The sequence below is a fragment of the Nesoenas mayeri genome (assembly GCF_963082525.1).
Source record: "Nesoenas mayeri genome assembly, chromosome: 4".
Classification (NCBI taxonomy): Eukaryota; Metazoa; Chordata; class Aves; order Columbiformes; family Columbidae; genus Nesoenas; species Nesoenas mayeri.
Genome location: NC_137540.1, coordinates 64,300,436 through 64,328,079, shown reverse-complemented (window position 1 = coordinate 64,328,079; position 27,644 = coordinate 64,300,436). Strand labels below are relative to the sequence as shown.

The 27,644-nt window shown below is 37.7% G+C and overlaps 1 protein-coding gene across 2 annotated transcripts in view; it reads right to left on the bottom strand.

Moving 5' to 3' along the window:
- Window positions 1–27,644, bottom strand: part of STK32B (serine/threonine kinase 32B) — a gene marked incomplete at both ends in the record, with an annotated part of 168,015 nt that overhangs the window by 44,975 nt on the left and 95,396 nt on the right. For both annotated transcript variants that reach the window (XM_080344188.1, XM_080344189.1), the window contains one exon: window positions 6,406–6,443. In XM_080344188.1, the coding sequence (XP_080200314.1) occupies window positions 6,406–6,443 (38 nt within the window). The remainder of the gene's footprint in view (window positions 1–6,405; window positions 6,444–27,644) is intronic.

The window sequence follows — 27,644 nt, the reverse complement described above, 5'->3', positions numbered from 1 at the left end:
TGTGAAATGTTGTATTTGCTGATTGATGGTCTTCCTTAAAAATGCCTTTCTGCAAGGTAAGGGATGGACTGGGAAGATGCAGCAGGGCACAGCAGAGCTGTGTCTGTACCACTGGAAAAACTCCATCTTTGCTTCTGCCTGTTGTGTAGAGTGCTGCTAATGGGCTAGGGGGGGAAAGCCAGGTGTCCCATAGGCAGGACGGCTGTGCTGCTACAGGACCCCACACAGTGCTTGGTGGGAGCTGAGGGTGTGGGGAGAGGCTGTGTCTGGGCTTAAGTTCAAGCAGGAGGCAACAGGAGTGAACCCCCTGTGCCTGTCAGCAATATAGGAGGACAGGAGGGATATCGAGGCAGATCTCTGCCTGCCTATGCACTGGTTTCAACTCTTTTAAGCCTAGTGACTTTTTTTAAGTTTTTCATTCATAGTGTGGGTATTTCAAGGGACAGTTAGACCCAAACTTTCTACAAGTTTCTTTCTAATAATCCTCTAAGACACCTTTTTACCGCAACTGCTGCATATAGAAAAAGGAAAGGTTGCTATTACTGCAGTAAATATGTTGGGATACTAGCTACTTCACGCTGTTTCCAAAATTTCAATTAATGGGGACTTTTTTCTTGCTGAGCTTCACACCTTGTACTTGATCTCCATTTCTGGATTTTATCATGAACAACTAAAAGTCAAAACCAAGTCTGTACACTGGCTCCCTTCTAAGGTGTCAGGTACAATATTGATCTAAGCAGCAGTGCCATTCAGGTTTAGCCTTTAAGAGCTATGAAGCAGACCAGCACACAATGGATTCCGCAGTGTCTAAATAAATTCAAGTATCACAGGGAAACAGCCCATTGCTAAACCCCATGGGTTCATGACCCCCTATGATAATAAAAGGATGGTGGAGACCAGGCTCTCTTGCAGAGTGCTTTTTCAAATAATTCCAAACTGCACAGATTTCACATATGCCAACACATACATTGCAAGCAGAAAGTATTTTAGTGGACATTATTTTTAAAATTGCATTCCTCCAGTCAGCTTCTAGTTAAAGTTTTAATAGGGAATTTTTTAAATTAATAGCTACAGTACAGTACAGTATATGACTTTGAGAAGCTATATGCATGTACTTCAGAAGTGCTGTATGGCTTTTATGCCTCACTTTTATACATGGCCTGAAATCCCAGTATCTGAGGTAAACAGTTTTCATTGGACTAATATTTAATTTTTTAACAAATCATAATGAAAATTTAAAAAGTCCTGAAAGGTAGCTGAGGCTGGCTGACTGACATTTATCAGAGGAAAATGTACATGACCTCAAAGCTCATTGAATTTCTCAGAGTCTGAATCCATAGGGGGGAAGGTGAGGGCAGAGAAAAGAAATACCAGACCGGAGTTAATGCCACCAACTCAGCACGCATGAGAGCTGACAGGAAATCTCAACACAGTAACATTCTGGAGCAAATTCGGATTTGGTTTGCCCTCACAAGGTCAAACCCTATGAACAGCTTCAAAAGTGTCTCTCTGGGTTCATCTGTGCTATGTACAAGAACGTAAGCTCACATTCACGTGGAACTGGCATGACCTGGCAGTCTGCCACTTATCATCAGAGAGATGATTGTTAGAAACCCTATTGTACTATGGTAGATGGGTTCAGCAAGGCTGCGCATTTCAAAAGGGTAGGCTGCTTATTGCAAATTTGTATTCAAAATGTGGATAGCTTCAGGTGGATGAATGGTGCTGAGAACAGTCATGTTGTTAATCCACGTCAGAGGGTTAAATGAGAGAGAGTCCCAGAAAATTGTCTGTGAGTATGATAAGGACCAGCCTTAGTGCAGACACACCAGCTACATCTTTAGTGGAGACTTTATATCTCCAAGACATCACTATACAGTAATAATGTTGACAGTTCTGTTGTTTGGAAGTTAATATCAGAGTTCAAAATATTGAATTTGTGTGTGGGTTTTTTAATCCTATTTTTGTTTTTAAGACCAAGATTGCTCATAAGCTGGCTCTTTCAATTTTGCTGTTAGTTTTCAAATGAGAACTGAGATTCTCATATAAGCTAGGGATAACTTTTATGATCATAAACCAGTATAATAATATATAATAAGACACTTATGAATGCCAGCTTAAATCTGCCTTGTTCTCTTGTAAGAGAAATAATTACTGAGTAAAAGTGCCACTAACAGAAGCGAAAATCCAGTTTTTAAAAAAATCCCAAACCTAATAAAATATAGCTAGTCCTGTGAAGTCTAAGAGTGAAATATAAGGTTTGTGGTTTCAATATGGAAAACCACCACGAAACAGTTTGAAGACTAGAAGTAGTCTTCAAGTGCTGTTAGAAAGTAACTCTTTCAAAACGAACAAACAGGCAGCGAGTCTTCACATAATCTGTGTTTAAGACAAAGACTGCTTTGCCAGAAGATATTAAGGATGCTAAAAGTTCCTTCCACTCAAGGAAGTACCAGGAAAGATCATGGAAAAGACCACTGAAAGTTATTAAATGTGAAAAAAACATATCCAGCTCAGGAAATGCCTCAGTCACAAAAGGCTGGAGGCTGGGTGAGTATGTAAGGGAAGTACCACAAAAACTTGTTTTATATCCTTCTCTGTCATTCAGTTTTTGGAGACTCTCAGGGACAAGAAACTCAACTAGATGGGTCTTTGATCCAATGTGGTTGCTCCTCTGCTCTTAAAATGAAAGCCTGCATATCTGTAATACTATCTATGGCAAGGGGGAGGGATGAATGGACAGCAGTGGCTTATAAAGAGAAATGTAAAAGGTTGAGGCTCTTCATCTGATAGGAGAATGCTGAAGGAGGTTTTGAATATCAAGAAGATTGTGACTTTAAGCTATTATTCACCAAATCTTTCAATTTTGGAAATAGAAGATGGGTTTTTTTGAAACAAGAATGTTTAAAAACACATAAAACGCCATGAAGGATGAAGGATGGTAAACTACAAGTTGTTGCTTCAGGAGGTTGTAGAGGCCAATATCAGCTTCAGCTTCAATGAGGCAGTGGACAAACTCATGAACAAAGATTCATCCAGATTCTAAAGGGAATATACAGAGATAATCTAATACTCTAATAAAAAAATTGGAGGTGCTAGGAAGCACTGAGGCATTTGATGACTAAGTGGCCAAGAGCACATTCCAGAATAATGTCTCTTCTTGCTACTGGTTGTGACAAAATACCAGCTGAAGGCCTGACCCAGCAGGGAGGTCTTCCTTGTTAAAAAAAGCAGTGACCTTGCTGGGTCCTATTAAAAGCTTGCCTGAGAGGAAATCAAGCCCCTGCAGATTTCCTGTCACTAGAGTGTTATAATGGTGTGGCCACTCTGCACAATGAAAAGCCTGGGTGCCAAAGTAGAGCCTTATAATTTCTGCAGAATGACCAGAAATGTTAATAACAAGAAACTACCAAATAGATATAGAAATAACATTATCATCTCTGAAAAAAATAAGGCAATATACTAATCTGTTGGTTTGTTTTTCTGCATTTCAGGCATTTCATATCTCCTTAGCCATCACAGCTAATAGATCATGGAAAGATTTAAAGACATACTTAATTTCTTTGTTATTTCAGAAAAAAATATGGCATGGACCAGACTTGCCAGGTTTCTATTCTAAACTCTATCACTTTAGCTATATTGTTCTAAACTACTAAAATGAAAGGAATAGTAGAGGAAGCAGAATACTGTTATTAAGATAATTCTATAATGCTTTTCTCTGTATAATACAATAACAATAGCTCTCCTGAATGACCAGGTAGCCCCGTCAGCTATCACTGGAATAATTCTGTTTCAGATGCATGTTGGCAGAACTGATCACTACTACTAAATGTGGAATAACTAAATGTTAGTCATAAGAGGAAGAGCTTTCTGAGAAATCTGAGAAGGAAAGATAACAAGAGAGCTTTATAGACAGCATTCACTATCTTAGAGACGTCTTATTCTGGTTTGGAGAGTGAAACCTGAAACCATTCCTACTTTGTCTCTTCAGAGGAGACTCTTCCATGGGATGGAGAGTCTTTCCAGGAGACCAAGAAATCATCCTCTGGTAGGGGCTAAACACTATTTTAAGCAGCTGATTACCCCATTTTCTTGTAGCATTATGCTTCTCATGATCATGAAACATTTATTTCCACTGATGCATCAGAACCTGTTCTCAGCAGCCTCGAGATGTAGCTTTGCTGAAAAGTATATGAGAAAATTCAGGCTTCCTCTGCTAGAATGATTTTGAATATGTTGTATACATTTGTGTGCTTTTTCTTTGTAAATTAGATTGATCATTTTTATGGTTTAAGAAAAATCTCCAGTTTTCACTACTTCTGTATTCCTGACGTATGTTCCCTAAAGCATACGGATAAACTGTAGTGAAACTAGTTTTAATGAGCAGAAATATCTACAGTCTTTATATATGTTATGGAAGCCAATCAGTTTAATTGTTTGAAGATGTAAGGCAATCTGAGTGGTGGTAACACTATATTTTGACTTCAGCGAAAATAGGTTTCTTCAGTGAGGTAAAAGAAATCTAACTCACTGAGACAAACTCTCTGACCTAAATATTGTGCATTTCCAATTCCATAGCACTTTGTGTAAACACAGTTTGTTTAATGAATTATAGGAAAGACCCAGGGCTAAAAGTCAAGCTTACAGGACACTGTTGTGCCATCTTAGGGCCACAGGCTAAAATAAAGTTCCTTCCTGTGTGCCTAGTTAGAGTTATATTAGGTGAATATGTTATGCTTCTTCTACAGCATATAGTGCATATATTCAGCACATTTTTCCATTAAGTGAAATCTGATGATTCTGTAAAAATGAAGTTATTGATACTCTGTCGTGGCTTAATCAAAGCTTTTATGGACTTCAGGGATAGCATTAATCTGGCAAAATGTACATCTATAAGGTCGATATCTCTATCTTTACTCAAAACTTCTAGGTGTCAGTCACTAAAGAGAAACAGATACTAATGTATAGTGTAGACATACAAAATAGATCAGATAGTCTAGAACATGTTTATGTCTGTCAGTTACCTGTAGAGGGAGTAGTATGCTGCTACTGTGCAGACAATGGGCTATCCATCCCAAAATTTCCAAGCTGGCCATAGATAACTTTCTTACTGAGCTGCTTATCAATCACCAAAAAACCTTCATTTTGCAGCATATTGCTCACTCTGGTGTAACTTCTCCGCAATACTTGAGCCCCCATAGGAAACCTCTTGTAAGAGGCTGATTTTGTGCAGTAATTAACCTTGACGAGGGGCATGGAGAGATAAGGGCAACCATACTTCAAAGGCTGTCAATCAGAGATTTAGTACATTCATAGTCCATTCATGTTGCTTTGACATCTTTAATTCGCCCAGGACTTAAAGACAAGAGACTTCTATTTCATGCGTATCTAAGGAACATTAATACTTACGGGTTTGAAGCATTAAATTTCTGAAGTTTTAGGTAGTTTAAAACTCCAACATTACTTAGCTTTGTTGGTTTCAGTATTCCTAGAGACAAACTCTAGCTATTTGCAATGATACCTCTTTAATCAACTTTAACTATAATACCTAGCAGCTCTGCAATGGATTTTGAAAAGTAATGGTAACTTTGGCATAATTTCTATCTTATATTTTCTCAAAGGTTAACTGCTTGCAATCAGTTTCTGAGGTCAACAAAGCACAAGATGATTTTCGCACAGCAGCAAACGCATGTTACTTTTTTCCATTTCTTTTTACTCTTGTACATATTTCTGTTCTAAGATTAATGCCATCTCTTACCTGTATTTTCTCACATTTTTAATATTAATAGTTGTAAAAAGATGCATGAGGTTTTAGTAAAGTACTTCATTTACATTTAAATTTACATTTAAAGAAATTGGCTTTTTTTTTTTTTTTTCAGAGCACACCTTTTTTGTTTGTGATCATGGAATTAGTACTGAAAGTTCAAAGCTGATGATGTTGTCTAGCCTTTTTAAGTCATTTGAGCCAGAATTACATGTAGAGCCATTTAAATTTTGCATACTTAGAGGCAAATTTCCAAATACCATACCTGAATTTAGGAAAGTGATTTCAGATACCTACATGAGAAATAATTTGCTATATGACATTTCTTAGCTCTTCAGAAATTTTAGGAGAGAAATTAAGTGCTTGATATACTGTTCCACTGGTAGATCCCTAAAAAAGGGATTATGGTGATTCACAGTAATCCTGTGAATAAAATATTAATTTGATTATATCAGGTACCCCTAGTGATCTCTGGAGAATTTACAAAATCCACAAGGTGGACAGAGACATTTCAAAGAGAAACTCCAAATTTAGGTAGGAATCCAATATCTGAGGCTGATTTACAAAGCAGGGCATGAGCATGTCACTGAGAGCTGAAGAATTAGAGACATCTGATGAAAAAGTGTTCAATATTCACTTACCATGCTCATCCAGTAGTATGTTGTCAGGTTTGATGTCTCTGTAAAACAAGAAAAGGCATGCTTTACATTTCATAACCAAAGAAAACCTGCCACCTGTTCTCCTTATCTGTGTGTGGGGTCCAAGTCACTTAGATCATTACAAACCCAAAGAAAACTATATCATACACAAAGGCAAATTATTTTTGTCTACATCTTTTTACTTCCCTGAGAAAACATGCATAAAGGCATTCTCTAGGTATCCATTTCATGTGGTTTTATTTTCATACGGCTAGCACTGACATGGATTTGTTTTCAAGATTATGTACTTTATTCTTTATAGTCGCGGGAACAATGAGATGGAACATTTGCATCTAGGAGGTCCCTGGCTGCCAAAGGGCTCTGCATTTGACAGAACAAATAAATCATTTAATTGGAAACACTGGTGATCTGCCCTTTCTGCCAGACCCCACTCATCTGCCATGCTCACACGCATGATCACTCCTATGTTGTCGTTCTACTATCTATCTTACACTAACAAGGCAAGCCTGGCAGCTCTCCTTTTAGCCACTAACCCCGCCTAGGCTCTCTGTATCAGCATGTAGCATGCTGAGGAAAGGAGCAGGGATAAGGAAGACTGGAGATTATGATGTGCTGAAGCATCAGCTCAACTCTGGTGTCCTTAGCACAAGGTAACAACACTGCCCCAGAGATCTGTACTTTCAATGTGATTTTATGTTGACCTACACTCAGGCTGCTGTCAGGACAAATGGAGACAGCTTTTCCCTACCATTGCTGGGCATTCCCACGCTTTTCTTGGTCCAGACTCATTACTCATGGTGCAGATCTGTCCTGGAAGAAACTCATCTTTTCCCTTTGCCAGCCTGGATCGGTCCCTGTTTTGGCAGCCCCTGCACCTCAGTGAGTGTGATGCAGCACTGTTAGGTGGCACTGCCTTTTCGCTGCCAGATTGTGCTTCATGCAATTTTGAAGCCATGTTGTTGGTTGGCATTGCTGGAGTGGGAGATGCATCAGTCCACCTTGAACAAAACATTTGCTCCTTGGGCTGAATTTTCCACTGATGTCAAAATAAGCTGTTGGATGAATCTGAACTCCAAAGAACTTCCAACTGTGCAATTTTTTTAGCCAAGGGATTACTTGATTGTTGCAATTTAAACATTTCTCAGAAAATTTTATCCTGACTGAAATATGTATTAATACATTCTTAGATTTCAATAACAAGATTTTTCTGGTGTGCCCATAAATAAAATAATGAAAAAAGTAAAATGTTGCAAAAGAAAGATGTATTACGCCAGAACACCTTAAAACAAAACAAAACAAAACAAAACCAAACAAAACCAAACCACCTTATTTTCTTTTTTTTTTTTAATTTATTTTTAATTTTTTTTTTAAATTAGAGAATGACTGTTGGAGCGATAAAGGACTCAGCAAACAATTCGATTCCATGTGAATCACGCTAAAGCCATTTATTACAGAAACAAGCCTCCTTATATATGCAACTATATTCTAATCACGTTTCCACATTCCAAGCATGGATTTGCTAAATGAGTATCATGGGCTGTCCATGCACTGGAGTCTCACTGATGATACATCCGATGATTCACGCCACGCCAGGACCCCGCTGTTTGAGTAACGCCCCTCTTTCTCACAGCAGATTCTGTTCTCAGCTTCTCGAAATGGCCTTGAGATTCCTTTGAGCCAGACTAATTCAGCAACAAAGTCTTTATCTATCAAAACCCCTCCACAAATGACTTCTAAAGGAAACATCATACAGGAATAAGATACCAATAGCAATTAGAATATGTATATTGCTTGTGTAGTATGAGTTTAGTCATCACCCAAACTCCATATCCTTACTGATAAAAGAAGAAAGTTTACAGCTTAGCAATCTGAATTCCACACTTTCTGCCCTTTCCTGAGAATCATATGAAATTATGAAGTATACTAAGATTGTGTTTACGATTTGTGCAGCAGCAGCTGGGGAAACGTAGGATAAATAAGAAATTACTTTGAATCATTCCTTGCACATTTAGAAATAATTTAGGATGTGTCTGTGTGTGGAAAAGGATCTCACTGTGAATTACTGTCTGGAATGGAAATTTAAAATTATACCAGTATTTCAGTGTGAAATACTGTATTTCTTCTGCACAACTTACAGGCTATTTATGATTGCCTGATTCAGCAGCAGTTCTAGTTACATATGTAATAAATGGGGAAATCTCTCCTGGAGCCCATGTCATCTGCAAACCTCCAAAGTCTGACTTCTCTCTTTCCTCTGCCCTATAGTCACCTGTCATATCATCTAGCATATCAAAAACATTCCTTCCCCTGATTTCATGTGAATGAAGGTGTGAGCTACAGGTGAACTGTAGGATTCAATATCTTTGCTTGTATTATAAAATGTCTCTTTGGTTGAAATATCATAGGAAATTCTATAATTTTAATATGTAATGTTACATGTAATCTCTCAATTGATGAGACTTTTTGGAAGAGCTACTATTCAGCTGGTATCAAACATATTTACTAGTAACAAAATAATCTTTTGGTTTTGATAACTGTTTTCTGAAAAGAGTTGGGATTGTGATTTCACATTGAATAGTCTTTGTGATTGATCCATTACTCAAAAATGCAGCAGCATATTTCAATGAAAATAGGCACACCATAGTTTTGACTGCTGAATTCAAAGTTTTAAACTTGTTCACAAAGTTTAACAAGCACATTCTGACTATGCACTTCTTGAGTGGGTAAAAAGATGGGGTTCACATCCAAGTACATTAGGGCCTTTCGGTGATACATTCAACGTCACTCCAAACTGCTTTCCCCAGTTTAAGAAAATAAAAATTGAGAATTGGAATGGTACAATCACTGGTACTTCACTGAGAATAAAACTGATCAGAATCAGAAGTTCAGCTTTATGAACTACTGCTATGTGCATAACAGTGCAGCACCCAGGGATTGCTCATTATAAGACTGTGTCTTTAAATATATATATATATATTTATATATGTATATATATATATTTTTTTTAAGAAGATGAGTTTAAACAATTTAAATATCTGCTATGGTATTGCACCATTAAATATACTATATGTTTTTATTACCACCAGAAAAGCATTGACAAATTCACTTGACAGCTGTATGTATCATCAAATATATTCTTTGTGCAGTTGCATCTGTAATGTTCAGAAACTTAAGTGGTAAAATTAGATCTGTGCTTATCTTTCTATGACTAATTCAGACTGTAGCTGACACTTGATGCAGATGCACACAGACCATAAAGCCTTTCCTACCCAAGGGATCTTCCTTATTGTGGGTTCTAAGAACCTTGCTCATTTGGCTCAGAGGCATGACTGTAGCTGGGGGCAGGTACAACAGGGTGTATTGGCCATGCACAGAGCAGCCCAACTCCATCCCTGAGGCAATGTGATAGACTCATAACTCAGCTTCAAATTTCAAACCAGGCTATTTTAAACTGCTTTTGTAAGAAGTAAAAGTCATGGGCCAACTTAAGCCAGAAGGTGAACAAGTTTCGTAAGTAAGATGGTGCTGTTTTGGGATCACACGCCTGAAGGTGTGCACGATGCATAGATCCACATGGCCAGTGAGAAAGCAAAGTAGGGAGTCACTGTAAGGAGTGTGCCTTCCAGCAGCACTCTGTAATATGGTTATCCCCAGCTTACATCGTGGCACTAGAAGCTCTCCTCTCCAGAGGCAGCTTCTTGAAAGCTCCATGGACTGTGGAGGAACGAGGCCACTGCTCTGCCCTTGCACTGGCTGCTGCCTGGGTGGAGAAGTTTCAACACAGTCAAGCAGAAGACTTGGCAGGTCTAGGAGCATTACAATTAAAGTTACCAGGTATATTCAGAATGCAGGGCTTCCAGCATCTTTTATATAAAGGTTGTTTAAAAAAAATACTCTAATTAAATTCATTTAAATAGTAAAAATGCTGTTTATGTAAGAAGGTGGATTTAAAAGATAAAAACTCTTTACTGAAGCAGTTTAAGTTCAAACTTGTTAAGTAAGTGAAATTCTGTTATGACTACACATCAATTTTTCAGAAAACAGTTTTCCACTTAGCAGGCATGTTCAAACAAAAGGGTGTGAAATTCAGCACCTTAACTTCAGGGTTTCCCTATTATGCATATTCCTAGCTATGAGGATTAGATGAAACACCTATTTCATACTATAAGTATCTCAAATCAGCTCACAGAAGAAATTAAAGGACTTTTACAAGGAGCAAACTCACAGTTTGGATTCAGAAGAGCCCTGGGCTGCCCTCTAGCCATTCACCAAGCAAGGACCAGCAGAGCTGTGACAGTGTTCTTGGCACTGATTTCATAAACACAACTTTATCAGTCTGTAGCATTGCTGCTCCACCTATTTTTACACACAAAAAATCAGAGCAACATAGAAAGGGGACTGGAGAAACCTTCAAAGGTTTTGCTCAGTGATAGGACCAGGCATAACTAATACAACAATGGACTCAAGAAACTCAGAGGTGCAGACAAAGGAGAAAAGAGTTGGAAAAGATCAAAGTTTAACTGCCACGTGTTGATGGCAGTTGATTCACAGTTGCCTGTGAAATCATTTCTAGATTTCTTCAGTCACCCGAGCTACAAATGTCAAACTAAAGCTGCCTGAAGGATGAAAGTACAGTAAGAAGGTGCTGCATATAATTTTCAAATAGAAAAGAATGATTAATGATCTGTTTGTATCTTCTGTAATATCTAGGCTGAGTGGACATCCAATGCTTAAAGATATTTATTCCCTCTGCATGGAGGAAAACCGTGAGCGTGGCTTGACTCATGCCCACTGCATGTGGCAGAGTCCCCCGAACTCACTGGAAAGGTTCTCAATGGTTATAAAGGACTCAGGTTCAATTATCTGCAGTTTTAAGTAGCACTTTCAGCAATGTTTTTTTCTCATGTTGCTAAGTGGGTAGAAGCAGATTTCTAAAATAAGAAGGCTGTGCAGTCTTAATCCTTGGAGGTTTTCAAGACCTGATTGGAAAAACCCCAAGCAACCTGGTCTGATCTTAAGGTTAACCCTACTTTGGGTAGAACATTAGACTAGAGGCCTCTGGATATTCCTTCCATCCTAAATCGGACTGTCAGTCTATGAAAAATAATGTACGGAAGTTCAAAGTCCATCATTCTTATTTCCCCACCTTTTGGATACAAGGAAGTTCATGCAAGATTGAGAGACCTGGGAGAGAGCTGTATATGTGGAATTTAGTGAGTCTTTGGTATCATCCATTGCAGTTGGAAGCTAGTCAGAGCTTTCACATGTTAAATTCTATCATGGGGCTTGAATGCTCACAAGAAAATAGTAGGAATAAATAGCCTATCTTCAGCTTGAAAGGAGATTAAAATTGAAATGTTCTGCAGTTCAGTACTGGAGAGGTGTAGCACAATATTTATGAGCTATGTGAAATGGTAAAAGATAGAAGATTATTTCAGCTAAAGAGGAATTTGAGAAATCTCAGTAAGAGTGAGCAAAACTAGGTGATTATATTGTCAGTATGAGATAAAATGAAGAATAGACAAAAATTAAATATATACATTAGAAGGGGAAAATCTTAATTACTTTTCAGGAATACTAAACATTAATAAACCTCCAGAGGTCACACTTTTATGTCCTGTATGTGGGTCAAAGAGTCACAGAAAGGAATACTGAAAAGCATGTGATGACACCATTTGCTCTAAAGCTTGAAATCCAGAACAATCTCCAAAAAAGTTTCATGTGTGCTGCTACAAATCAGCAACCAGGACATTATAACTTTTGATCTCTATTGATATCAACTGGACTTGAAACATTAATCTAGAAATGAAAGCTGTGTGGTTGGTGAGGTCAACCATGAATTACCCAGTTTTCTCAAGTCAAAAAAAGCAATGTCTGGTTCATTGACTACCACTTCACATTAATAACAACTAATTCTAAGTAGATTGTGGAAAAATATTGTTTAAAAGGTATTCTACTGTAATTTAAAACAAAAGTAGATGCTTTGCCTTACCTGATTTCACAGCACCTGAAAGAAAACAGTCAAAAAAGAAAATATCTGGGAAAGGCTGAACAAAAAAAATCCCAGAGAGTAAAGAACAAATAGATTGGGGTTGTTTAGTTAACAGATCTACAAGACAGGCATATCAAATAATAAATAGTATCTAGATGGTCAATAGAACTTTTCTATTTGCTTTTGGAACAGGAAATCAAGGTTCATATTTCATAAAAATGAAGTGAACTATACAAACAGGGTTTTATTTTGACTACAAAATAAACTCGCATTGATTATTACAAGACATAGTTGTGTAAAAATGCTTCAGAGGTTTAAACTAAGATTTAGGCATTGATACAAACAACAGAACTACTAACTGGAGTTCCTCCAGCTAAGATTAATCTAATTGATTTAGGAAAGTACTTCAACAGCAAGTATGGATGCTGTCTTCCATTCGCCTTTTCAAATAACATAAATAATAATGTCAAACAGAAGATCCATGCTTTTCCTCAAACCTGTGAGAACTGAAAAACTAACACTGCCCATCTATTCTATTCTTCTTCCATATTTTGCAGCAAACAAACAACACAGACTTGGTTTCTATCATGTTTAAGTCTGTGATTTTTTGCTTTTACCTGTATTGTCTCCTTATTTTATCGAAAGCTTTCATGTGTTTCCAACACAAGGACCACTGTTCTTTGCCAGTCCAAGCTGCTTTTTAATGTTACTTAAAGGAAATATATTTGTTATAACAGTTCTGGATGACTCTGAATTCACATGTGAAATAATCCCTAAATCTTTATTTGGTATGAGACAAAATCCGAAGTACATTCTTTCAACTTTATGTCTGATGAATTTCACTCTTTGCCTTGCTGACTGAGAGCAGGATTTAATGTGTTGTCACATTTCCCTTCTCTTGAGTTTCTAAAATCCCACAGTAACATCTATAAGCATTTCAGTTGACAGCAGTTTTATCAACATGACTTATTAGGCATATTTCCATTTTTTAATGATGATTCTTTTTCTCTGAATGAGGATGGTTGAGATTCCAATTCTCTGTTAACCAAAAGTAACTTACAGAGTAAACTCATTTGTGTACAGACTCCTGAAGTCTTACTTTTTTAAAAGCAGCTCTTAACTGATTTTATTCGAATGGACAGAAGACATGTACTCAATTTCATTCAAAAGATAGACTCTATCAAACGAACAGCAGGTGTAAGCTGAAACAAGAGAGATTCGGTCTGAGTATAAAGGAAAACTTTCACTGTGAGGACAGACAAGCAGTGGAACAGGCTGCCCAGAGGGGATTTGTAGTCACCATCCCTGGAGTTTTTCAAGATATGACTACATAAATCCCTGGGAAGCCTGGTCTGATGTCATGACCAACCATGCTTTAAGCAGAAGGTTGGACTAGAGACCTCCTGAGGTCCCTTCTTATATGAATTTTTCCCATGATCTTTTATGTGTAGGCAAGTTCCACAGGGAACAAAGAAGGTTTTCTCCACCATTCAGGTCAGGAGCAGCAAATGAGTAGCTTCCTCTAAACCACACTTGGCACTACAGCCCATAACAAACCTCCTCCAGGGTCATGGTAACGCCTAGACCCTGTTGGCAATCAAACTCCATGGGTGACAAGATATGCTTCTCTCAGTCTGGATGTTGTCAGCCCATATTTACATGTGTATCACTAAAATTAATTGGGTTACAGTTAAGGCAGACTATTGCCTTGCAGAATGCTAAAGATGTTTTGTTTTGTTTCTCTCAGAGATTGTTTCAAAATAGCCAAAACAGAAATTAAATTAGATTAATTCAGTGTTCTCGTAAGGATGCAGAAGAAACAAGATCCAGACAAAGGCCTTGACTTCAATGGAAGGATTACATTGGCTCCTGCAGATATTGTTTCAGCTTTAATAAAGTTTTTTTCATACTCTTTTCTCTTTAGTACTGATGACCTAACTGTATGCTGTGTAAGAGAAACCTTGAAATACTGAGCTTAAAGGCTTTTTCTTAATTATGCAGCTTGTTTCTTGTTTGGTTTTTTTTGTTGTTGTTTTTGTTTGTTTGTGTGTTTTGGTTTTTTTTTTCCTCATGCAGAAATAAGCATTTGAAATCACTGTTTTCACTGGGAAAAGAAATTCTATTGAGATCACAGAAAGTCACATTAACTAGTTTTTACCTACAATGACCTTCATGATCCTGTTTGCCTTCTCTTTGACAAAATAGTCCAAACAGTTATGACTGAAAGTGATGGTTGTATTCTTGGACATAGGTGATGCTATACAGAGACTAGGAGTCTCCATTGACCAGTAGATGCAAGTGGTAAAGTCTAGAAGACAGCTGCTACCATTTAAAAAAGCACAGCAAAAAGCAACAGCTTCTGGCTAACAACTTGAAATCATGCAGGGATAATTCAAATAACCTCAGTTTACTGAGTACATGATTCTCTCAATTATTAAATTATTCTCAGTTATTTGCTCATAACCCATTTATATACTACAGAATATACCTGACTAGAGCCTTTTATTGGGTTTTTTTTTAGGTCTAGTTGGTCACACCGATGTTTCACATTAAATCACAAACATATACCTGCCACAAAATAATAAACTAATATGACATGCGTAGTTCTGGACCATTTCCATTAAGATTAATATTAGCTGTATCACAGTTTTTAACAGCCATAAAAATGGCAATGAGTTGGAAAATACAAGTTTCAGCTATGGATTATGCAAGTTCACCTGAGATTTATCACTATATTAGAGCACTAAAGTGAACCATATCACACATCCTAAAGCAATTTCTTCCAGTTTTCAACAGAAATGTGAACAAATTCTGATTTTCACAGATAGGGACCTTATTTCCTTCCTATTTTGTATTTATATTCACGAATAATACAGGTCCAAGGCATGCAGTTCATAAAGAGAGTGCACACACAGTAAGGTTTTCTTATGGCAAATTTGTTGAAGATTTGGATGAAGGAAGAATCAATGTATACTGGCCACTGTACAAACATGAGATTAATTTGGTCAGAGGTATTTTGCTTCTATAGGGCAGCACAGAAATGATGTATCCCCCAGAGCTGAACTGTGCTGAGTACCTACCAAGAACACTTGCTCAAGAAATAGCCTTAGTGAAGTTTGATACATTCTCTTCATCAGCACCTCATCGCTAATTTATCTTTTTAGTTTCTTGTTCCTGATCAACATCCTTCCTACTTTCATGAAGTGTTCAATGGTATTAAAACAAAATCACAGTAGGAATCTCAGAGTTCTTTACTGTTTTTTCATATCAGATGAATGGGAATGAAAGACTTCTAACTACTCTATACCTCTGATCACCAGTTCACACAACCCTCACTTAGATCTCACCAGTAGGTGCTGCCACTTACTGTCATTACATAAAAAGACCTTCAGAGCCTTCTGTTCCTGCTCTAAAGAATGCCATGACATGACATGACCTGGTGAATCACTGTAATTTTGAAATTGCAAGGCTTCAGTAAAATTGGAAATTAGCTGAGAAGATGTGGTATTAGATTATGAGAGATCTGTAAAGAAAGTAACATCTTGTGAATGCTTGTTTATATGAATCCAGCTGTGTTTCCACAAGGCATCACATCTGACACTTAAGCCACCAGAATAATTAAGTTCAGAAATAGACTTTCACAGTAGTGTCTGACTAAGACACGAATGAGGAAGCAACATCTCTTAATAAAATCCTGTGGTCATAGGTGGGGCCAGCAAATGCAGAAACAAGTGATTGGGATGATGAAAAATTAAAGTACTGGTCCTGATCTTCACATATTTAAACTGGGCTAATTCACTGAAAACCAGAGACGAGTTACAAAAGGTAATTTGTTGTTGCATAGCTTTTGCTGAGCTTTCGATAGGAATAATTTAAAAGGAATGCGTCTTTTATAGCCATTTCTCTCTTGAGTAAGGAGAAAAATCCAGGAGAGCTGAGATCCACTAATTCAGCTTGAAAACAGAATCAACTGCTATTTTGTATCAGAATGTCCATGCATAAATTTATCTTCTGAGAAACAAAGGGTACAATTATTAATTCAATCAACTCAGACATTTCCTATTGCACTTTCTGAAGCTTGTTATACACCAAGGACTTGCAATGTCAAAGGGCATCACTTCCAGTGTCCTGCTCTAGTCTGAAATGTCAAAAAGCCTAAAATATTAATTGGTCTAAGTTCCATCTAGAGGAAATTACTTAGTCAGCTCCATCTCCATCCAGAAAAAAAAAAAAATCTGCATTTCAAACTGCAAATAAGGCATGGAGCCAAATTTGTGGTTTTACAGTGATTTACCAGATACAGTTTCAGAGTAATCAATTTGCAGTAGAAGATTTTTTCCAAATAAGTATATGTATGTGCATAGATATCAGACGTCTTAAAAAAATTAACTTCCCTTCAAGAAAGGGTCAGACTAGCAAATATCAGACCTTGAAATATAATCTGGTTTTATAATATCACAGTGTCACAGTGTTTTAATAGTTTTATGATATTTTAATTATATGTTAAAATCTCACAGTACTCATTAAGGCAACTTCTAAATCTAGAAATCAATAGAATTCCACAGAATTCTGTGTAAAAAAAAATGAATAAAGGCTTTGGGATTTGAAAATCATTCCATAAACATGCAATCACAAATAATGTATTTATCACCAGCCAGAAATATATAATTTTGTTATTAGACCGTCTGTGGTGCATTATTCATGAACCTGAGGTACTCAACAGTCAGTAGCCCTTGGAAAAAAAACCAAAAACCAAAAACCAAACCAAAACAAAACAAAACAAAAACACAACACACACACGCAAAAAAAGGAAAACAAAAAACCGAAACAAACAAAAAACCAAACAAGCAAACCCTCCCCTCCACACACACACAAAGGAAAAAAAAAACAACCAACCAAACACAACACCCAAAAAAACACCCAAACCCACAATCCACAAACATATAACTGTTTTTATTGGGTCTTCCTATTCAAAATCTTTTATTTGAAATCTTTTGTTTCCTCTGCAATTCCCGCTCCTGGGGCTTTAATGTAGAAACAAAAAATCCATAACAACTTCCAACTAGTGATCTGGTACCATGCATTCATATCATACTGATCAGAATCCTATCACCCCGCCCATTATCCCACTTTGGAACTTTTTCCTTCTGTATGGCAACCTGTGTAGTAACAAGACCATTTTCTAGTATCTATGCAAGACATAACTGCTGTAATAATTATGTCAAGTGAAAAAGCTCTCACTAACTAAAGCCTCTGAAGGCCCTACCTCTTCCTATGTACCTCTAAAGAGTGTCTGGACACCTGGCTCACAGCTTGGGATTGTATAATAGCACCTAGATACATAAAAATATGTTACTGTGATGCTGAGCATTATGGTTCCTTTTTAGTTCCTTCCCTGCGGTTCCTATTTAGTTTAGTACTATTTTTTACCAGGTGTCCATGAAGATCTTGGATTTTCTTAGCACTTGTACTAGCCAATTTTACATAGCTCTGAAAATAAAGCTGTCAAAGAAAGTACCAAAATATGTTTATTTACTAATGCTTCAACTGGAACAAGCTTGTTATTTTCCAATGTTATCTCCATTTGGAAAAATTCATGAAAATATCTTCAATTCTCTACTTGTAACAATAGGTGGCAGTAATGATATCTACATTTGTCTGAATGGCCAGTTGTCTTTGGAAACAGTGTCAACTTTAGCCTAGAGAAATAATTGTAGTAGATATTATCCCAGGCTGAGGGAAATGACCTTTTTAAAAACAGGAGTCCTATACTGAGCCTTTCATATTTCTGGGTATATGTAGGCAGCTAATAGTCTTCTTTGTCTAGGTTCAGGTCCTGAAGTTGCATAGGTGCTGAAGTAAGACAAAAATATTAAACACAGAATATTTCACTATATTGTTCTTCCTGAAGATCCAATATGACTTTATCATAGAGGTAATTATATACTGCACTAGCAAGAAAAGTAGGTGAAGATTCTTATATGCTGTAAAAGCTAGAAGGATTGTCCAAAGGAGAACATGAACCTGTGCTTTGTCTCCTCTGTGTGATATTGTATAACATCTCAGAGAGTGGGATTAGAAAGTACCACTATGACCATATAAAATATGCTTTTGCATAACAAAGTCCAGACTATGTAATCCAGGATTCCTCTTGTGGACACAGAGGTTCTTTTCCAAGTGAGTATTAACCAGCAAAAGTGACTTGCACCCAATCTGACAGCTGGTTTTCATCCTGCCTGGAGGACTCAAAGTAATGACAAACATGCCACTCCCTTTGCTAGAATTGCTTTCCAGAGCTAATGCTAGACATGACTACAGCTGTTGTACTTTTGGGTAGCTCTGAGGGGGAACCTTGAACAACTGTCAACACTGTGATGATGCCAAAACATCATCACATTTCAAAGAAAAACTTGTCTCCAGAGCACATGCAGGAGTCATGCAGAATCACCACATAGCAGTGATTTGTTGATAATCTCACAGCCATTGACTCTAATCTTTTCTGTGATGCAGTGTCAAGTATTGCTGAGACCTTCTGTGCATATGAGTACAAGGATCATACTGCTACATGTGCATCAGCTTTCAAGAATGGGTGATATCTCTGATAACCACAGGAAGGGCACAACTCATTAGATGCTCCAACAGGAAAGCATACGCAGTGCAATGGTGATGCTTCTTTCCTCAGAGATACCATGTGAGAGCATTTGACTGGGAGTAAGGGGAAGAATGTACTGTGTGTGTGCACTGCCAGCAACTGCATATAAGTCTCCTCACAGTAAAAGGCACAGGGCCTCTTCCAGTTTACACAGGCAGAAATCCATGTATGAAACTAAATGAGATAAATTAATGACATTTGTCCTCTGCCTAAAGACAAATCAGGAGAGTGTTGTTATTGATAAGCAGCTTTGGATTTATCTGTTGTAAAAACATCGAAATAGCATCGAAAGTGTGTTTTGCAAAGGCCGAAATTCATATCACTGCTTCTTTGTTTTTCACTGCAGGAAATACAGAATAGATCCATTCAGATGTATCACCTCTCCAAGAGTTTGCTCGGTTTATCAGACTCAAAAAGAAAATATACAGGACTCCAAACACACGTGTGCGTAAGTCAGCCACTGTAAAATATCTCTAAAATTTGCCTTAAAGGCCCTGGCAACTTCTAGACATAAAAGTTCATCAGACACTTGTCAAAACAGCAGTATACACAATGATAATATTGTTTAACAACTGTTTTCTTCATCCATACCACAGCACAATTAATTACAGCTGACAGAGCTGGCAATTAAAGTACAGTACAGCATGATGGACTTCATGTGCAGGCCAAGGAAGATGACAACAACTTCCAAAGGTTTCAGGTTTTCAGCAAGTGCCTGGGCAGTCATCCCTCCAATGCAGCGCTGGAGTTTCCCATTAAGCACATTTTTTGCTGATCCCCGTTTCAGCAGTGCAGTGTAGCAGGGAGAAGTGCTGTAGACCAGCAAGCAGAAAACAAGCATGCCATGCTTTCTTGTTCACTCTGAGCTGAAACCCCCCATGCTAGCATGAATGTCAGATTCCCCATCACCCTTACCACTGCCATCATCTCCTATTGGATCATACCTATGTCATGACAACCATAGGTATAATTATTGGGCCTTTATTCCTCAAATTGACCACCTCAGGCCCTACGCTATACACAGCCAGGACAGAGAGGAGGCTGATTATGTTCCACAGGCAAATGAGCTTTGATGTCCTGCATATTCTTCCCCTTCTGGGTGGTTTTATAGATTTAATATATGTAAAAGTGAGCTGCAGTAGACCAGCCTGGGAGTTGCAAAGTCTATGCCTTACAAGAAAATGGTAGATTATTAAAAAACCTGACGTTGTACTACTTTAAATGTCAGTAACAGTTGGCAGGTCTTATGAAATCCACCAACAGATGGATTAATTCTATGAAATAGAGGGGTAAATATCTGATTTTATGCTGCATTGGTTCCCTCCAACCAATCTTTAATGTTTTGAACAGAAAGCTCATAACAATTTTCTACCTCTAGCCTCACCCATCCTGGGAAGGATAACTTTCAATGCTTTTAAGAAGAACATTTACAAAGAAACTCCCAGATCAATACATTCATGTATTCCTGGAGACTGCTGTTTAAGATAGATGAGATGTGACAAAATACATTTAACCCAAACTACAACTCATATTCCACCTTTTTAAATCTTCCTACTCTAAGAGGTGTCAACAACATATTGCTTGGAATCAAAAAGCCAAGTATTCCAACTACTCTTGGTGAACCTGGATAAGGAACAAAAGACTGGCAATATTAGTTGAGTCCACGGACTGTAGCAGCAACATCCTCATTAAGCTCACTTGGCAAGAATGTAGTACAGGGAAAGGTGTGCTTAAACTAGACTGTGCAGAGAAACTGTTGTTACAATAACAACTTGCACTGAAATTATTATAAGCATTAATCTTGCTACTTATTCAACTGAAAATAGATATGGGATTCATCTCTCATTAAGATACTTGGATTAGGTTTGTTTGTAAATTATGTGTCTGTATTTCCATTCAATAAACAACAAAGTAATTGGACTGCAAGAAGCCATTCAGAAGACCAAATGTCTATTTTTGGATGAGCTGAATATCTTTTTCGATTCTATTGGCTGTGTTGACAAAGTATCCCCTTCCTTGGACAGCCAACTGAAATAAATATAGACTTCTGCATTTAGATCTTGATGAACTGTAGAATAAGTTTTTTAAAACATAAGAGATATCTTGCATGCTGTGTGAAATTATGAAAACAACTGGGTATGTTCTTGAGTCAAATTATTGTAATGCGTTATCACAGAAGCACAGGCAGGTATTTAAGCCTCTTGCAGGAGTCACGCTTCTGGTGCTCATTATCTTTTTTGACGTCATCTCACAGCACGAAGGGCGCAGTCTTTCATACATGATAAATTGTGCTGTAGTTAAAATACCATGCAGTCTTAAGAATTTTCTTGATGCCATCAAATAAATCATCCTCCTCATTTGTGGCATCAAATCCTCTGAGGCTCTGTATGGTATTCTAGCTGGGTGAGGTTCAGAGAAGGATGCCTGCAAAAGGAGCCCAGGGGTTCCTTGCTCCACTCCAGACAGGCGGCCATCACAAGCCCAGCTGTCCGGGGCATCCAGGGAACCTGGCACTGCCACACATAGCTGCTTTTGCCCAACTGGAGCCACATTTAGTCTCAGGGGGATAAAATCCTGTCTTACGTAAGGAAATTGGCTACTAAGTATTTCTTAGAAGGGAAGAGCAGGCAATGACTGAGCACCACCATTCTTCCCTTTAACTAAAGAGTTACACCTGTTTGATGTATATGCTCAAAAATCTAGACAACTAAGGCTTAATAATCCAATTTCTCAGCTTTAGAGCTCATGTGCTATTCTTTTTGAGACTGTATCTTCCAAAATCAAACATTAAACAATAATGATAGGATAAAAGACTTTTGTCTGGAAATGGACATTCTTGCCTATATGTTCATAATTCTTATTTTCAGCAGTAGAGGTACTCTGGGACTCAGGGAAATAGGCTGGTACTTTAATTAGTATTCAGTTCTCTATACATATGTAAGTGCACATGTCTGCATTGGAATCCATCTGTGGAGCATTTCTGTGTGTGAGTAGGTTTCCAGAAGAGAGTTGAAGGAGCACCATCAGAGGAAAATTCTGCAGCACCTCAAGAGGCAAGATGTGAGTCTCTATAGATTCTAAAGGCAGAAGCCTAGATAACTAATATATGTAATTAGCATAAAAGCTGAGAAATACAGCATTCTGGCAATCAGGTTTCCACTTAGCAGCTCTTGCTAAATGAGTTTTTAGAAATTATTGTTGATTATCGACAATAAGTCATTGGTTATTGGCTTGCATTCAAAACAGACCTTTAACACTTGTTGAGTAGACCTACTTATCTGATATTTTTAAAGAGGACCATGTCTTAAATTTTGTAGAAAACTGAGAGAGCAACATAACAAAAGACAGCAATTCCCCACATCAGCCCCTTTTCTAGGAACACACAGAGAAATTCATTTTAATGCTGGTGTATTAATTCCTATTTATCTGCAGAACTCAGAGCAAGGTTTTTGACAATTAGTGAATAAAGTTTTTTGACCCCAACAATGACCAAGAGAGACATACTTGAAACCACTCAGCCTTCAGTTAGCCTTAGCCCTCTCACCCAGAATTCATACACTGGCATTGACTCCCACTTCCCCCTGTTACTTCACCCCCAACACTTCATGGTACCTCTCTCCCATGTTCTCCACCCTCTCTGTTCACTCCAGATTTTGGTTTTCAGAATCTGGTCCTCTCCACAGCAGGTTTCCTTTGCCCACACCCCACCCCACACTCTTCAATCTCTGATCTCTTCTTCAGCCCTCCTAGCACCCTTCTGGGCATCTCGTCTGCACTTTGTGCAAGGACATGATGTCCTTTCTCTTCTTGGTAGCCTCAGCGCCATCTATCTTAACACTACTTCCTTTTATTCTTGCTACTGGCTCTCTGAGGTGTAGCTGCTCAGCTGGCTGAAAAATCAGCCACGTTCACTGAAGGTTCAAACTGTGAACTCATGGGCCAGACATTCAGAGTTCAGTGCCCGACCAGTTTGTTTTTATGACACTGTTAAAAAATGGATACTTTCTGTGCTGTTATTTTTTTGGTGGTGTGTTTGATCATCCACGAAGTCTTTTATCATTCCAGTTCCATCACACATCATTTGATGTTGAATGATAACAACTACAGAGACAGATGAGACTCTAAGCAGTGTTGGTTTTTAATAAAAACTAACAAAGTTTGAGGGCTGAATAAAGCTAGAGCAAAATACAGTTTGAATCTCAAAATGCTTACAATCTGAACTAAACCTGACAGCAGGGTAGAGACAGTGCCAGTGTGCAGAAAGAGAGCCAACAGTTTTATCATAAGAAACTCATATTTATATTCTAAATTATCTGTGTTCATAATTAAACCCCCAAACTTTAAAAAAAAAAAAAAGAAGTGTGAAATGTGCAATAAGAATATCACTGAAATAAACTGTGAGACTATAACATGATTAGACACAGAATAGTCACGGTGAAAACAAAAAAAAAAAGACTCCAGCCTTTTATATTTTTATCATTAGACTAGAAAGCAACTCCTCTGCATTCAGAACAGCATCAAATTTTCATGTGTATAACAAGATGAACAGATAAATGGCTAAATAAAAACTGGTAGCTACTGGTGAGAGGTTATTTCTCTTTTTTGTTAGTCTGACTGTAAAGATGATTTTGATCATCAGTGTAAAGAATGAGTAAATTCACCAATTTAATAAGTTTTGGTTCACGAAAAGTGTACTGTCTACCAGGTGCTGTTCCTACCTTGCAAGGTCCCAGTTTGTCATGATATTTTAAGGTCTTCCCTGCCGACAGCAGTTCTGCACGTGCAAGGGCACCACAGTTGCTGACTCTCAGGCTTGCCTTGCCTTCTCTGCTGCAAAAAGTGCATTTATCCCCATTGGGTCAGTAGGAAATGCCCAGAGGGATGAGAGTAAGCTGTGCACACTAGTGGGAAGAAGCAGAGGCTCATCAGTAGGACTGACTGTCATACAGCATCAAAGATTTGATCTGCTGTGCTTTCTCTTCAGTAAAACCCATCCAGGAGAGTTGGGACACACAGAGGATATAGAAAAGTTTGGAAATAATGTTGAGGAAATGCCCTGAGTAGCTCCCAAAAAAGGATATAGAGTATAAATACAAAACAAAACAAGACCAGAAGGCAACTTCAGCAGAACAAATGTCATGGTGATCTGTATCTTAATTACAGTCCCTGCTCACTAGATGATTTGTTTTGAAAGATGAAGCTCCATCAGATGACCAGTGTTAAAAAAATTGTACAAAACAAACCACATCTCACCTGAAATATCAAAGCTGTACTGAAAGCTCCTGAATGCATTTCTAAGGCAAGAAGGAAGCTTAAATTGCAATATCCTTTAAAGAAATGCCTTCTATCACACCATGGACAATCTGCTCAGTCCCTGAGACACAGAAGATTATTGCATTCATGAGGAAATAATGTAAATGTGCATTGTTTTGCCTTAAGTCTGTTATTTTTCCATATATTAAACCAAAACTTTTGTTGCAAGGAAATCTCCAAGGGAATGATAGAATACTCTATGCATGTATTGCTCACCCAAGCTGAGAAAGAGTTGCAGCTATTAAAGCAGAAACAGGAGAATGAAGCAATTGTCCATATGCTGCTCTTGGTTTATACTTCGCTCATCCTTAGTCTTTTTCCATATTCCCTTTCAGCATCTACATATTTTAATCAAATATTTTAGGTTTCTTCCCTGACTACGAACAAAAAAAATGACTCAAGCACATTTCATGCAAATCTGCCATTTCGGCAGAGAATATGCTTGCATATATTCATGATTTTGTGAAATTTCTAAGATGCAAACATATCACAATATTTTTAATATAACATTAACACTAAAGCTCTGGAAAAAAGGGTCAGTGTTGTATCAGAGGGTGTCAGCTCTTGTTCTCTCCCCTGTTGAATAAGACGTCTTTGCTAATTTGATCTTGCTTGTGAAAGAAGCTTTTGTTCAGCCTCTCCTTTGCTCCCAGCTGGCATTGGGATGTTGGGACAGCAGCACCACCCTGAGATGGCAGGCGGAGGATCACAAAACAAGGGTGAAGCAAGCATTGCTGTATGAGCCAGGCAATCATTACTGTGGGTACTGTTATGCCTCTCTTGAAGGAGTGCCTAATCATTTCAATTACTTATTCAAAATTATTTAAATGTAGTTCTTATTGCTCTTGATTATTATATTATAATATCAACATGCTAATAGTACTGTGGTCTTTGCTAGTGTACATAAGTTGGGAGCAGATGTGTACAGTAAAATAACTTGAAGATTTAAAGCAACACCAAGAAATTTGTGATGGATTTATATGAAAGAAAAGATGTCTCTGATAACAGACTCACTGCATTGGCCACAAATAAACTATCAATACACTGAAGCGAAAACTAGCACAAACCAAATCAGTTTTGTGGATGGAGACCTGAGATAATCTTGAACATAGAGCTCAGCTTCTATTCTGTCAGCATCTTCAGCTTCAGTGTCTGAAACTCTGAAAATGATTCATGATCAAATCTCCAATACTGAGTGGGAGATGGGAGGAAGAAAGCCATTTAATTTCATTATCCATCAATAGGGTAATAAATTGTGGAGATGAGAGACATGTAGTATTTTAGAATATATGATGTGCCTTGTAGACTGCTTGTATAAGACCTTTTTCCTAAAAGGTAAGTTAATATAAAAGTATTATTAAAGAAACCAGAAGGAGAGGAAAAACTGTAACACAGTTGATGACAACTCATTTAGGTGAGGATGCACTCTGTAGAATCTAGAAGCAATTCATGGAAGCAAGTCATTGTAACCTCAAAACAGACATAAGAATGGTCTTTAAGAAAGCCCTCTGGAAGACAGATGGAGATGAAAAAGCCAAAACAATGCTATGCTCCTTGCTACAGTGATTGGAAAGTGGGAAATGCAGAGCATGGAACTGGCAAAGTGCTGTGTAATATCTACATGGACTTTATATGTTCCCTTTGAGCACACTTCACAGAAAAGAGTATGCTGAGCCTGGGCATCAGTGGACCTTCTGGCATCTCCAGGATGCTGGTTGTCATGCTCACTGTAGCAATGAGCTTTAGGCAAGGTGATTTCACAGTGGCTTTTTGTTGCCTACTTTTGAAAAGATTTGTACATCCTGATGTGGCAGAGTGAGAATTTGCCTGATTCTCAGTTTCTCTACACCGTTTCCTGTTCCTGCATACTTAGCTGTGAATAGCATGAAGTGCTGATTCCCTCTGTGGAAATGCTTGATCTTGATCCAACTGAGCAGGTAGTGAGGAGTATGAAGCTACAACTAGTAGGAGCAAGTCAGACACATATAAGTCCACAATTCCCAGTGACTCTGATCCCTAGTGGTATTTTGAATTTTGGAGTTTTAGACTTTTGGAGAAAACAATTTTTCATGTTTAGTTTGCTGGTTGCAGCTAAATGACAGTGAGGTGAGAAAGGATTCAGGAAAACGTTTAAATCAGTATGTAAAAATTAGAATTCAGATAAAATTGTTAGAAATTCTTTCTAATTGTGTTATAGAAGAATTAGTAATAATTAATACATAACTTTTTCTTCTAGATGCATGTTGTAAACTCTTCTGTCTAGATGATATCTACACTAGTTTGGGTGTCTGTTTTTAAACAAAGAAGCAAGCAATAAGATAACCAACTACAATCACAGAACTTAATTTTTAGTGAAGGACACTCGTTCTATAGAGATCTATACAACACAAACAAATACCTAGGATGGGGTCAATTTAGATTATCTTTGACCATTGGCGGTGTCACCTAATGCAAAATAGTTGGCCAAGCTCAATCTACAAAACAGTTCAGGTCTTCCTTCTCCCAATGTTGACCAGACATCTAAATTTTAAATGATGTAGAGCTTGTGAGATGAGTTTTCCTTGTTTAAAGAAAAAATATTTCATGTAAGTACATTCTTTACAACTTTGCAATAATGAGAATAATGAGGATGAAAGTAAGGATCAAGGATTGACTTCACCTGCTCACTTGAAAAGTTTGAGGAACCAAGCCATGCCCTGCTGACTAACGAGAATCCTTCAGCCATGGGATACATACAAAAGGAGTAAGGATGTGGTAGGTGTCTCCTGGTATTTCACCTGAGTGATGAGAGTGCAGTGTGCCCACAATAAAAGATTTTATCAGTGTCAGTGGCAGGATTGGAGCACCCAATGGAGCATCACACATCTCAGGGTGTTCCCTGTGTCTCTTCCCCAGTACAGGTAGTTTTACTTGATTAGTAATCTAGTCTCTGGTTATTGAAATCTCAGTGTGTTTCCAAACCAACTTATTTGCAGTATGTCATCTGGTATATTAAATAACTCTTTCTTTTACTGTTGCCAAACAGAAGTCAAATTAATTTGTTCATGTAGATATAGAGCTCTGTTCAAAATTTGAAAGGGTTGTTGTCTACATATTCATATCTTGTGATATCTAATTCTTTTTTTTTTTTTTTTAGGATACAACTGAAATTTAAATACCTTTTGTGCCTAGAATTTGTCAATCACTTTCTTTTTTATCAGTGCTGGTTCGTAAGCATTCAGCATGTTTTCCATGTTTTATGGTTTGCATGGTATTTCTTTTTAT